We start from the raw sequence: 14,735 nt of genomic DNA, 5'->3' as shown, positions 1-14,735 counted from the left end.
TTTAAATTTTCTTTCGTTATGTTTAGTATTAATTTAATTCTACATTATAATTAATCCGACATATATTTATATTTGTACTAATAATACTCTTAAAAAATTTAGAATTAAGATATCTTTTATGTTTAATTTATGATTCATGAAAAATCATTTTTTCTGAACTCGTTTTATTCACTTGAATATGTTGATAAAATAAAAATATCCACGATGAAAAGTAGATTAAAATATTCATGCATGCATGCATATTAGACAACAAAAGAAAGAGGGTTTATTTGACAAACAAATCTCAAAGTTTCTAAACTTGAACATGAGACATAGGACATCCATTGTAGACGGAAACCATGCATGTGTAGGTCTAAGGATGACCATGTTCAGTACTTGTGTCTTTAACTCCACTTGTTCCTGTTCCAAAACCAACCCCAATGCCCATTCCCATTCCCATTCCCATACCAAATCCCATGTTACCTTTGCCACCACCATGTCCTTTCTCAACATTTGAACCCCCTCCCATTCCCATTCCCATCCCCATGCCTTCCCCATGTCCATATCCTTCTCCTCCATTTCCACCACCTCCACGATTGCCTTCACCACCACCACTACCACCTCCTCCTCCTCCTCCTCCTCCTTCAATGCCAGCTATCCCAAAACCTGCACCAAAACCATTTCCATGACCTGAGCCTTCACCAGAACCACCCCCACTACCACCTCCCCCTCCTCCGCCGCCACCACTTGATGTCCCATCACTTCCACTTCCACTTGCACCACCAATACCTGCACCATAACCATTACCATGGCCATAACCTCCACTAGAACCTTTACTAACACCACCACCACCGCCACCACCTCCTCCGCCTCCACCGCCACCTTCTCCTCCTATGCTTGCTCCTGCACCAAAACCACTACCATGACCAAACCCTTCACCAAACCTACCATAACCACTTCCACTTCCACCTCCACCACCTCCTCCAAAACCACCCCCACCAACACTACCCCCTACACCTCCTCCTACACCATGCCCCTCTCCATATCCAATACCATTACTTGAAGCACCACCTCCTCCACCTCCACCCCCACCACCTCCTCCTCCTCCACCTCCACCACCAAAGAAACTACCACAACTTCGCCAACTTCTATATAAACAATGATTATCATCCCCATTATCAACATTATATCCAACATCACCTCCTCCAACAACAAGACTCAAAGTACCAGCAATACTTAAAAAAACAAGACCCAGATACCACAATTTAGCATCCATTGCTGCCATTGTTTGGGAATAGACTAAGAACTAGACCCACACTTGCTTGATTTCACTCTCCATCTCCATGATCACCTATTTATACACCACAAAGTTCAGTACCCGACGATCATTATACGATAATTACTGCGTTTCAAAGGGACAAATGAAATTTTGCCCCCCCGCGAATAATGAAAAAAGGACATTGAAGTCAAAAGACAAATCCAAAATTATCTTGTGAAGTCAACCATAGCCGACAAATAATATTACATTATTATACAACATACATTGGTCATAACCAAATCCAATAAAAAAACACAAACAATTGTACAAAACCATTTTCCTTATACGTATGGTGTTATGAGACTGCATATATTTAATTCAATATATTATGCTATTAATCAACTAGAGATGGTGGAGTAGGTAATGAAACTAATAATCCTATCTTTTTTAAATTTAAGTGAGAGAAAATTTAATTTTACAATATCTTTTTAATGATTTTTTGTGTCGTGACTCGTAATAATTATAATAACAAAATTGATTATATTTGCAATCTGATGATTTTTATGATTATTATGTCAAAAGGATTCAACAAGAGATGTAGAGGGACAACGCTGGGCTCTTTAAGCATATGCAAGAATCGATTGAATCAACATCGGAAGAAAGTGATGTGAAGCAAAGAGAAAATGGGGAGTTGTTTGAAATCAAAGTGGCATTGCAATTAGGAAGAAGCTTATCAGAATTGAGAGATGTTGCCAAAAATTCAAGCTATTCTCGTATTGAAGGAAGCCCCATTGATGAATTTGCAAGCAAGCTCTTTTGATCCAATATTTTTTGATGTATAGATTCTTTAATTCATTCTTTGATTCATTCAATTAAACGATGATATACATATTTGTTCAATTTTGGAAGGTGATGATGTACAGAAGATATAGCTAGGTTCAATCTTGATGATGATGAATACAATACATAGGTTGAATCATGAATATTTAACATGCCACGTCAAATAAACCTTATGATACAAGTCTTAAAACCAATTTTTAGACCTATAGATATGATGGGTTTACACTGTTTTAAGGCCTAACAACAAGATTAAAATTTAAGCAAATAAAAATCAAGATTCGATCAAAGATAATATGTGAGGATGAATTTTTTGAGGAAAACTAAAAATATTAGTCAACTTGCAACGAATTTTTGGATGGGAGTGGGCTTAAATGTCTATATAACGTTTAAAAATCTATCTCTTAGCTTCGAAATGTACTTCGAATCACTCGATTTTGAGTTCAAGAGCTTAAGTTATGACTATTTTTGTGAAGATTGCGCAAACAGAATTTCTAGATGAGTTTATGATGGAATTACAAGTATCGAGCTTTAATTCGAGTTTGAATCATATTGACTTCGATTTTTAGACTTAATTTTTATTATATATGAGCTTCATACCGTCTTTAGTCAAAAAAGAAAGTTTAGTTTAAAATTAATTACTCCTTATTTAGGTTAATTAGAGTTTATTCGATCCATCTCCCACTTTTAAATTTCATTTATTTATTTAGTTATTTATTGTTTTGAATATTTATTCTTAGTCTTAATTTTTTTTCTTTTAGTGTTTTTGTTTTCTTTAATTTCTAAATTTGTTTATTTCTTATTTATAGGTCAGATCTGAATATTTTCTTCTTTAGTCAAACAACTTGAATACGATCATGATCTGCTTCCTCCGCTTAATCCTTTATAACCTTATCTTTTTAATGGTACTTGGATGATCATTTTGTAACAATTTGATAATGTTAGTGATAGTTTTATAAGATTTGAAAGTTAGATGATCGAAATTACGTGTTTGACGATCAAATTGATAAATTTTGCAAATATGAAAGGTTAAATTTATTAAATTATATAGAATTAGAATCAAATTGATAGAATATATAAGTATTGAAAACTAAATGTGTTATTGTATTAGTTAGAAAAAGCATATGTCATCATCTCCATTAACTATTTAATAGAGAGTGACGAAAATGAAAAGTAATCTAAAACGTTACTGACGAAATTAAAAATCTTTATAGCTTAGTGACCAAAACAGAAACACGCTAATAGTTAGGTGATTAAAGGTATGGTTTACCCTTTAGTTTAAAGGCAAGCATTGAAGTTTCTAGTAACTTCTTTTTCTTGGTTAATGCACTATTTGAGGCTTGAATTTAGTAATTGTTCTCGCATTGAGGTTTGAATTTATTTTAGTTTAAGTTAGTCCCTGAACTTGACAATTGTTCCTACATTCGAGCTTAAACCTTTTTTAAGGAAATACCAAGGACTAACTAGAAGAAAGAAAATTTAGGCCCCAACGTGAGAACAACTATTAAATTCAAGCCTTCAAATATGTTGGCATGTGAGTATAAAAACAAATAGGGTTGAGCGTTCAGTCAAAATGAGTGAAAAAAATTCGAGTTAATCGAGTTGACAAGTTCTAAAATTCGCTAATTTTAAAGTTATTTCAAATAAGGAATAAACTAAAAGATAAGGGGCCTTTAAGAAAATATCAAGAAATTACTTAAAAAGACCCAATCTACGACTTGAAGTTGTTAACGGGAACTGCAGCAGCCCTTTGATCCTTTTACACTTCTTTCTTTAGCTCTCTGAATTTCACTTTGGGGTTTTTTTTTAAAAGATGATTCAATTATTGTTCATGGTGATATTCTCAGAGATGGCGGTGATCATGGTATTATCATTCAAGACACCGTTTAGGAAGCTGGTGATAATGGGTCTGGATCGGCTTAAACGTGGACGAGGTCCTGTGGTGGTTAAGACGGTGGCCGGAACGGTGTTTGTAGTGATGGTGTCGAGCGTATACAGCATGATGGAGATCCAGAAACGTTGGGTCGGCGATGATGGACCGGTTAGTTCAACGGACCAGGTTCTTATGGTCCGACACCTTCTTGAAGCTACTCTCATGGGTAATTAATTCGTTCTTGCTTCAGTCGAATCAATTGTTTTAAATCTAGTTGTTTGATTGTTAATCTCTAATTTTTCACTTCTGTTGGGATCTTAGTTTTCAATCGTAAGTATATGAAAATGTAAATCCAAGTCAAATTCCGCTTGAATGCTTACTGTTTTGCAAATTATTGTGTTTGACTTGGTATATTCAATTGGTTGAAGATTGAATTATAGAATCAATTAGGCAGGATTTAGCTTAGGTTGTTGTTGAAAGGCGGATTTTTCAGGGAGAAGTTTTTGAAGTGTTGTTCACGGCCAGTTGTTTAAACCCCTCGAACAATTGTCGGTATTGTGCCCGTCTTTGTTAACCCCTTGAGGCTCTCAGTGGAATCGGAGATAAAATCAGGAATTAAAGCGGAGCACAATACCGACCATTGTTGGCGGTTCAGCTGGCTGCTTGACGAACGACAGTTTGAAGACTTCTCCCGAAGGAGTTAGCCCTTAAAATTGCTTATCTTCAAAGATGGTGGAGCACGAAATTGGGATCTTGTTCTTTGTCTTGGTATAAAGCATATAGGAATATTTTACACGGACGCATTCGTTTTCGTTAAGCGATCTGTTGTTTGACACATAGTTATACACGATAATCATAGGAATATAATCCTCCGTATATATGAAAAAAACTCGGAAATAATTGACCATAGCCGTATAGGGTACATGCTCATATCTAACACTCACTGCCGACTCGATAACATAGTCTAGGACTACTTTGTGACACAATTTTCATTTGCTCTCTGGTTTTTTTTATGGTAACTTGTTGCAGGGGCCACAATTTTCCTAGCACTAATGATAGATAGATTGCACCATTATATCAGAGAACTCCGGATAAGAAGGAAGACCATGGATGCTGTCAAGAAACAAGGTCAAGGTTCCAATGATAAAAAACCCGATGGCTTTGACAAAATTAAATCCTTGGAAGAAGAAGTAATGACTCTGCGTGAGAAACTTAAGCAGCTGGAGTCTGATATCGAGGCAAAGACTAAACAGATTAATGCTGCAGAAGTTAATACAGTTGCTTTAAGGAAACAATCCGAAGGTTTACTTCTTGAGTATGATCGGTTACTTGAGGAGAACGAAAGCCTTCGGGGTCAGTTGCAATCTTTGGACCGGAAATTGTCACGTTCGGATAGTAAGAAGAATTTATAAGGACTCGAGTACCTTTTGCGAATCGGTATGGTTTAACTGTTGATTGCTGTCAAACATTCATCCTTTTTTTTGAGAGTGTTCTAAAACTTTTGAGGTTTAGAGAAATTGACCTTTATGTGTATTATGGAATCAAATGTTGAATTGATGAGTTTTGGAAAACATTTTTAAAGTTTTTTTCATGGTGAAAAAAGGTTTTGCTACTCGGGTTTTAAGTTTGGTCTAGATCGGGTGAGTTAGAGGTCGAGGATTGGTGATAAAATCCGTTAAATTATCGATTTTTATTCAATCGGTTCAATTGGTTTGAAGGTTGATTTAACAATAATTAAATAAATAATTACAAAATTTATAAAAATAAATTACACCAAAGTCACTAAATTATTAGTAAGTTTACGTTTTGGTCACTTAACTTCAATAAGTTACAGAATAGTCATCAAACTATTTGGAAGTTTTCATTAAGTAATTAGGCTTTAGTACGACTATTGTATGGCTTTCTTTGTTCGCACCGATAAAAAGCTCTCATTCCCCTTCTTTTTTACAATTAAGTTCTTTTTTTTTTCACGAAACATTTTTGAATATCACGAATCTACGAATCAAAATCTAGATAACTTTCTTCTCCAATCTCTGACATTGACCGTCAGATTGACTTAGATATAAGATATGTTCTACTTGTTAATGGGTACTAATTCACCATACCGGTTGTCAAATTGTCACTTGAAGCTTGTTAGCCAGACTTTTTTAAAAATAACATAATAGCCTAGTTACTTAAATAAAAATTTTCGAATAGTTCAGTGATCATTTTCTAACTTTTTAAAATTAAAAGACCATAAAGTAAACTTACTGATAGTTTAGTAATCTTAAGTGTAATTTCCCCTTAATAGTTGAAGGATATTCAAATTCATATACATATTTAAATATAAAAAATAGTGACTTCGCAGCCATCCTACGAAACGGCTTGAAAGTGGGTCAATTGCAGCTGCCAATTGTTGACGCACCATCTCCGTAATAATATAAAATCTCATAAAATTCTGAAATTTCCAAAATGGTAAACTATTAAATATTAAACTATCAATTTAGTCCCCTCTAAATTGTGGTCTATTTATCGAGTGTTTACATTTTCTTAGAGTTACTTAAATTTGAGTCACAAAAATGTTACGTATTGTGGTGTGTGTTAACAATAATTTACTTTGGCCATAGCATGTGTGAGTTATATGAATTGGATTACCACTAAACTCTATTATCTCCTTAAGGACAATCTTATGTGGTAGTCTAAATAGGTTTTAAATGTCAATTTGGATGTCCTACGTGGTAGTCCAAATTAAGTTTATTTAATTAAAAACCTATTTTCATCTCAGTAACTGAATATCCAATTTGGTATTTAAAACTCATTTGGACTATCACGTAAGGCTGCTGTTAGGGAGGTAACGGAGTTTAGCGATAGAGTGACCACTTCGTAATAAAACGATAACGTAAGTGACTAAAACGTAATATTTCAAACATAAGTAACTAAAATGTAATCTGAGGCAAATAAAAGTGACTATTTTTGTAGTTTACCCATGAATTAAAAGAGTATTGAAATAATTTGGTTTGTTCATTTTTTGGTGAAAGTATCATGGAGGCCCCTATATTAAGAATCAGATTCCATTTTACTCTCTCTATTCAAAAAAGGGCAAATTAGTCCTTATACGTTAAATCAAAGAGCAAATTGGTCATTCTATTAAAAATTTCATCAATTTCTACTACTAAAAATTGATTCATATACATCAACATGAAGTACACATGGCTGAAAATTTTAATAGTACGAATGGATGAAAATTTTAACAGAAATGACCAATTTGCTCTTTATTCTAATGTACAAGGAATAATTTATCCAATTTTTTAATAGAAAAGACAAAATGCAATCTAACTCCTAGTATAAAGACTTTTATGCACCATTTATTTTTATAATATTATTAGTATGTACAAATTGATAATACGAACAGTTGCTAATGTAAAATTCATTTTTACTATTAGAGGGACTAAAATCATAATTAACCCCATAATATTTAATTTTTTTGAATTAATCATTATACTATACATAAATTGTGAATTCAATCCATATACTCTAATATGATCATTTTTAGTATCATCGCTTTTTAAGTTCTAAAAATTCAGTCTTAATGTAAATGATAGAACAACTGCAATGACCCACTTACTCCTACCGCGGTGGAGATGGCATCAATGACTACCATGGCAGCTACCATGTTGCTTTCAGGTTCAATTCCCGGTGCCGATGAAATTATGAACCCAACATTGCTTGCTAGGGCTGTCCTTCCATGTTCGTCAACCATGGTGATGATTTCAGCTTTGGCTCCATTTCCGACTATAACATTAGACCTTAATCCCCAAACCATCTTCAATTGCCTCGAGTTTTTGATCATCCAACACTGTTTAATCAATCAAGATTTTCAAGCCTACAATTGTCCCATGATATCTAAACTTTTTCACAATTAAGCAACCAAGTTTCTTTGCAGCCGACACAGTGGCCGCTGCCATTGTCTTGTTGGGTTAAACGATAAAGAATTTGATATTGATTAGATAAACTTTTAAATTGGAGTTTTGATAAAAAAATAAGTTACCTGGTAGATAATACTTTGAAGATTTCTTTCGAACGTGGTCCCGAGTTTGCATGTATGTTGTCTTTAAGCCTTGTTGATTATTTGAATCCTCGCACATATTCTCTACGATTAATATGACACATAACACTAACATTCCCTTTTATAACTCGTACAAAACTCTTCGCAGAGACTAAGGACAAAACTTTAACACAAATACTACTTTCAGTTGTTGAAAAATTAATCAATTGTTGGATAAATGACACTTTAAATTTTTTTCTCGAAAGATTCGATGTGCTAGAGAAAACCTAATGTATAGATTTATAGCAATGATAATATATCGTTTTCAATAGTTCAAAGTAGTGGATTGTGGTGAGGTGCAATAATTTTTGTGGGACTAAAAGTGAGATACATTTGTTGACTTTCCACTTGATTGACAATGACACTACATCGTCTGTCATGTTCCATGCCAATCGAACATCCAATTATGTGTCTGAAATTTACAAATACTAAGGGGATTAGAGCCCCCACGACGTGGAACTTTGTGGGTCGCACCATACGGACCTTTTCCACCGTACGGCTTATATATTTCACATCATCTTTCTTACTCCATTTTTATCACGTTTTGAGTTGGTAGAATTAATCAAATTACTATCAGTTTAATTGATTTGACAGTCAATTTAATAATAATTAAATAATTAATTATAAAATTTAGAAAAATAAATTATTAAATTATTAGTAAATTTATATTTTAGTCATTCAATTTTAAAACGATGCAAAATAGTCATTAAATTATTTTAAAATTTAAATTTAAATCACTAGACTGTTAAAATCACTAATATATAGTCTTCTCTTTTCGCATCATCTACACTAACCGAAACCTCTCATTCCCTTCTCTATTTCAATTTGGTCGTATTTGATTCTTTTTAATAATACAATGAGTAAATTGATTTGTTTAACAGTAGAGGGACTAATTTGATCAGATCTCTATAATAGAAAAGCCTCTCAGATACATTCACTGAAAATCAATTTATTACATCCCTTAAGTGCCAAAAGTTTACATCTTTGGAGGAAATTGGGTTAGAGGTCGTCTGTTAAGTTTGGAGACTTCAAGTATCTTATAAGATTAAAAGTAAGTTACGAGACATCAGAACTTATATTTTGAGACGCTCTTTAATGCTTAAGTTAGTAGAAATGAATGAAGGCAATTGGCAAATTTTTGTAGTATATCGATAGGAATAACGAGAAGAAGATGAGTTGAAGGAAGGTGTGATTGGTTAAAATAGGTGTCATTGGCTTAACAAGTGCTTTTGTTGATCCTAACTCTTGACTTGTGTTACCCAAGTGTTATGTAGGAGTTAGTTGGTCATGGAGCTTAGTTATTAGAGTTAGGATGAAGCCAACAAATTACTTTAGGGACCAGAGATGAATCATAAATTATTCAAGGGATAAAGTATAATTTTATCATTTTATATATTAACATGTAATTTCATAAAAATTTAAGGGACTAAATGAAAAATCTACCGTTTTGAGGATCATGGTTTCTTTGGGTTTAAGGTTTACTTTCTTGGTTCAATATAACAAAGATAATTTGTAAAGTGGACAAATACAATAATAATTTCAAAATAGTCGAGATTTATTTTAACCTATTTGTATTCTTTCACATCATTAATCTTTTTTTTATCTAATATCGGTCCCTATACTATGCAAAACTTCTTGATTTAGTCCCTGTAGTTTAATTTGATCATTTTTAGTCACTATACTTTTAAAATTTTAAAATTTTAGTCCTCACCAAAAGGTACCTATTAAAAATTCTATTCAAAACTAAAATTTCAAAATTCGATCACTATAGGGAAATGGAAAGATTCAATTGCAGAATATAGACTAAATCCACAATTGTACATATGGTACAAGACCAAAAATTGAATTTAACTATTGGGGTTAGGACTAAATCCACAACTTTCGTAAAATATAAAAATTAATAGTAAAATTTGACCTATAATTTATAATATATATATATAAGTGAACTCTATCCTTATATAAATTTGCTTACAAATAAAGTAAAAGCATTTAACAATGGAATCCAAACATTTTCAGCTTTAATGAAATTCACATGGTCGTCAATCATCACGTACATAGTTTCAAGTATTTTTCCACAATCTTCATGAAACTATAAAGCACAAAAGCAAAAGCAAAAGCAAAAGTGAAAGTGAAAAAACACAAAGATTCTCTCACTTTTTATGACATTAAAACCATTACAAAATCCCACAATAAAAAAAACAAAACACAGCTTCCATTATTACACCAATGGATTCATTTACTTCATTTCTATGTTTATGTTCCATAATTTTTCAATCTATTAGCCTTATAGAAGCTCAAGCAAGCCTTTGTAGAACTACTTGTGGTGATATCCCTATAAATTACCCTTTTGGTATTGATGATGGTTGTGGTAGTCCTTATTATAGACACATGCTAGTTTGTTCCAATCTCGGCAACCTTTATCTCCGTACACCTTCCGGTCGATACCCTGTTCACAGCATTAGTTACTCCGATCCTCATATTCTTGTTACCGATCCGTTGATGTGGAATTGTAGAGATGGTGATCATTTTCGTCCTACGAGACCTTTTAGTCTCGATACAAGTACGCCTTTCACGTTGTCCTCTCAGAATGACTACTTGTTCTTCAATTGTAGTGAAGATTATGTTATTGTCGAGCCGAAGCCTGTCTTCTGTGAGCGATTCCCTGACCGGTGTGATTCGTCATGCGATAGTGCTAGTTATCTTTGTAGGCATTTACCCGAATGTGCCGATGCGCTTAGTGCTAGCTCGTGTTGCTCGTACTACCCGAAAGCAACCGAGTCGTTACGGTTGATGCTTCGGTATTGCGCATCGTATACAAGTGTGTATTGGAAAACGATCGGATCAACAACGAATTCGCCTTATAGTCAAGTACCTGAATATGGAATCCGAGTCGATTTCGATGTTCCGGTTACTACACGTTGTCTTCAGTGTCAAGATCCATCAAAGGGTAGTGGAACATGCGGATTTGATACACAAACACATAATTTCCTGTGTTTATGTAAAGAAGGAAATGTCACATCCTATTGTAAAGGTATGTTTGTTTCTCGAGAAATTTTCTATAAATTTGCCATGAAATTTTCTAATCACTTTTTTTTTCTTGCACAGGTCATGACATTTCAAAGCACAAAAGGGCAGAAGTCATTGCAGGTGAATTTTATGTAATTGCAATCACGATATGAACTTGATCGAAACCAACAAAATTTGATTTAATTCAAAAATATCTTCTTCTTTTTTTAATTTTAAGTTAATCAAATCTAATTATTTAAGTTATACGTTTTTCTCAAATTGACTCAAATAAATAAATTTTTACTCGATTCAATCGAACACTCACCCATATACAAAATAATCAACTTAACATCGTATTCGGAACCAGAATTTAATGAAATTGTTAATGTGACAGGGACTGTAACTGGAATTTCAGCAGCTGGAGCTATAGGGATTGGGATTGGTATATGGGTGTTGAAAAAAGTGAGAGCCAAAGCACCTGTAACATGTGGGGTTCAAAGCAATGAGAATAGGGTTTTCTGAAGAAAGTTAAACTGCAAATTTCTGTCTTTTTTCTTCTTTTTCTGAAATCATATTTCGAGCTGTAAAGTGAAACCTCGTTAATGGTTTTTGTTTATGTCTTTTTTTTTGCTTTTTGTGATGGAAATTTGAGCTAACTGAGGATTCAATCGGTAATTTTGCAGCCATACATATATACATTCTCGATATTGTTATTTACTTTGCTCCAAAAATTCCCGAGCCACCGTCATGTCTGTACCGCCAAACAAGTCTCTTCACCACCACTTTGTTCCAGTCACCAATTTGCTTCAAAAATTGAGGTTGTCTCCAACCAGGCCAGAGAATGATTTAGAGAGGACTGTGTGGTCTTCCCTATCGGACCTCATCTTTTTCATCGGCGACTCCTTTTCTTCAGTGTCAACTTTAGCATTTTTATTCCGAATACCACAAATAAGATGATCACCGATCTACAATATTTAAGCAGAAACAATTAGTAATCTCAACCCTAGATGAACAAAATATATTATTTACCAAATCAATCAAAAGGATGATACCTGTTTGTCGTGGTCGTCAACAAGCTAAAACTCATGCATGAGCCAATGTCCTTTTACGTCTTCGCTGGAGCCCTTCACCTCGAAAACAAAAAGTTTTCGATTCCCGATTTTCTTCTCGCCCACACTCAGCTACTCAATCAATGTTTTTGCCTTTACTCTTTTTCTTCAACTTGGTGAAAACGTAAAAAGTTTCGGATGAAGTCTTATCGAAAATCTTCTAAGACTCTTTACCTTCTTCCAGGGCAAATCCAGTACAATTTGAATGAAATTTTAATTTTTTATACTCTATATTTTTATAAATTTTAAAAGATTAAATCGAATTTTTATAATTTTAAGAGGGTTAAAGTGCAATTTTACTTTTATTAATTTTTATAATTTTATTAAGTGTTTATCATGTAATAATAATCCCTTTTTTGCGGAGATAAGATGATGTATTTATGTAATAATAATCCCTTTTTTTCATGTAATATATATATATATATTTATAAATAAGTATTTTCATGTAATAATAATTCTTCTTTTTCTAGCTAACGTGATAAATTAAAATTATTTTAAATAATTTTAAATAATTTTAAATTTCAAAATATGTATAAAATTCCTCTATATATTGGATGCCAAGAAGAAAATTTAATTAGCTTTCTACAATTTTCAGGTTTCTACAACTTTTAATTAAGAGTAGTTACCTATTTTCTTCATTCATTCAGATACTGAATTTATGGAGTTCGATTCTTATGAATATCAGTTCTTGATGACGGGAATTCCTCCCGGTTATCGGTTTGAACCAACTGACATTGAGCTTCTTCAAGATTACCTCTGGAAGAAAGTGAATGGAGACCCCTTACCCTACAATATTATCTCCGAATGCGAAATCTATGGCAACCAAGATAAAGAGCCATGGAATGTTTTCATTGAGACTTCAACCGAAACTTTTTATGTTTTCACCAAGTTGAAGAAAAAGGGTAAAGGCAAAAATATTGATCGAGTAGCTGGGTGTGGGACATGGAAAGGTCAGAAAACCGATCCTATTATGTATGAGAAGATGAAAATCGGGAATAGGAAACTTTTTGTTTACGAAGTGAAGGGTTCCAACGAAGGCGTAAAAGGGCATTGGATCATGCATGAGTTTTCGCTTGTTGACGAGGAAGACAAACAAGTAGGCCCTAACCCTGATTTTTCCTAAATAGTATGTTTTGTTCATCTAGGGTTGAGATTACTAATTGTTTCTTCTTAAATATTGCAGATCGGTGATTATGTTGTTTGTAGTATTCGCAATAAAAATGCTAAAGATGACACTGACGACGAGGAGCCTCCGATGAAAAAGACGAGGTTCAATTTGGAAGACCACAATCCTCCTGAAACAACCAGCAGTGCCTGTCCTCTCCAAACCCTTCTCTCGGACTGGTCGTAGATAACCTCAATTTTTGAAGCAAATTGGTGACCGGAACAAAGTGGTGGTGAAGAGACTTGTTTGGCGGTACAGACATGAAGGTGGCTCGGGAATTTTTGCAGCAAATTGTAGGAAAAAAACTGTTTTGTATGTAATTTTATTTGCAGAAAACATTATGGAATTCTTTTTATGGTCTGCTCTGAATTATATTCTGTTTTGTATGATACAATAATACTATTAAATATCCTGCAAAATCACCGATTGAATCCTGGCTCAAATTTGTTTTACAAAAACCAAAAATCAAAACGTAAACAAAAAACCATTAATGAGGTTTCAGTTTACAGCTCGAAAATCCTGTTCTTATTGCTTTGAACTCCACCTGTTACAGGTGCTTTACCTCTCACTCTTTTCAACACCCATATACCAATCCCGATTCCTATAGCTCCAGCTGCTGAAATTCCAGTTACAGTCCCGGTCATATTAACACATGAAATTCACCTTTTATATTCACAGATTCTATTTACGGAAATAATGTTTTAAAATCCCATTTTTTGACAATACTAGAATTTGGGTCATTACAAATTGACATATATTCATTAAGCTCTTTTGGGCATTCAACATTTAAGGGTGAGTGTTCGATCGAATCGAATGAAAAAATTTTGATTTAATTGAATTAACGAGTTATATTTTATCATACTAACTCGATCTGAAATTTTTTCGAATCAAGTTGAGTGAAATGAAACAAAAATGACAATGAAGAATACAAACAATCCAAATAGAAATCTTTAAAGCTTAAAACATTAGGCATCTACCCTATCTCAATAATTACCTTAAATTCAAACTTAACAAGTAACACTTTTACTAAAGTTCACTCAAAGCATTCAAAGTGTTTAAGGTTCAAGTAACGTGCACTCAACAGTCGAATAAGAAATGTTATTACTATAGATTTGCTTGAAAATATAATCTCCACCACTAAATAAATGAGATGACGCACCATTCAAGAAGTCTTTACAAGATTGTAACGGGACTTAGGTTAATGGTATAGAAAAGGTAAAAAAATGTTGGTTACAATCGAGATTCGAGTTGATAAATTGTTAAACCATAAAAAAACCAATTGTTGAATTATAAGAATTTACATCAACCAAAAATAAAGAGAAGATTTACACCACATATGAGACTAACGATTTAAGCTCAATCAATAAATTTTTTATTTCATTTTTGTCTCTCTTTTTATGATCAATTTTTAAAAAAAAAAAATT

The 14,735-nt window shown here is 33.3% G+C and overlaps 4 protein-coding genes across 4 annotated transcripts; 3 read left to right on the top strand and 1 right to left on the bottom strand.

Annotated features, from left to right (window-relative positions):
• Positions 1 to 352: 352 nt before the first annotated feature.
• Positions 353 to 1,264, bottom strand: LOC108481114 (glycine-rich cell wall structural protein 2-like). Its single transcript, XM_017784283.2, has one exon. The coding sequence runs from the start codon at positions 1,262 to 1,264 to the stop codon at positions 353 to 355; it is 912 nt and encodes a 303-aa protein (XP_017639772.1).
• Positions 1,265 to 3,771: 2,507 nt separating this feature from the next.
• Positions 3,772 to 5,715, top strand: LOC108480796 (uncharacterized). Its single transcript, XM_017783899.2, has 2 exons — positions 3,772 to 4,173; positions 4,977 to 5,715. The coding sequence occupies exons 1-2, from the start codon at positions 3,888 to 3,890 to the stop codon at positions 5,357 to 5,359; spliced, it is 669 nt and encodes a 222-aa protein (XP_017639388.1). The 5' UTR covers positions 3,772 to 3,887; the 3' UTR covers positions 5,360 to 5,715.
• A 4,516-nt stretch (positions 5,716 to 10,231) lies between these two features.
• On the top strand, positions 10,232 to 11,712 carry LOC108482276 (wall-associated receptor kinase-like 20). Its single transcript, XM_017785403.2, has 3 exons — positions 10,232 to 11,062; positions 11,137 to 11,178; positions 11,432 to 11,712. Exons 1-3 carry the CDS (start codon positions 10,258 to 10,260, stop codon positions 11,557 to 11,559), a joined length of 975 nt encoding a protein of 324 aa, XP_017640892.1. The 5' UTR covers positions 10,232 to 10,257; the 3' UTR covers positions 11,560 to 11,712.
• Positions 11,713 to 12,804: 1,092 nt separating this feature from the next.
• Positions 12,805 to 13,497, top strand: LOC108481113 (NAC domain-containing protein 41-like). The gene is made up of 2 exons (XM_017784282.1): positions 12,805 to 13,242; positions 13,330 to 13,497. Exons 1-2 carry the CDS (start codon positions 12,805 to 12,807, stop codon positions 13,495 to 13,497), a joined length of 606 nt encoding a protein of 201 aa, XP_017639771.1.
• The last annotated feature ends 1,238 nt before the right edge of the window (positions 13,498 to 14,735 follow it).

Source organism: Gossypium arboreum, chromosome 6 (genome assembly GCF_025698485.1).
Source record: "Gossypium arboreum isolate Shixiya-1 chromosome 6, ASM2569848v2, whole genome shotgun sequence".
NCBI classification, from domain to species: domain Eukaryota; kingdom Viridiplantae; phylum Streptophyta; class Magnoliopsida; order Malvales; family Malvaceae; genus Gossypium; species Gossypium arboreum.
Note: the sequence above shows the minus strand (reverse complement) of the source record. Positions and strands in the feature narration are given on the sequence as shown.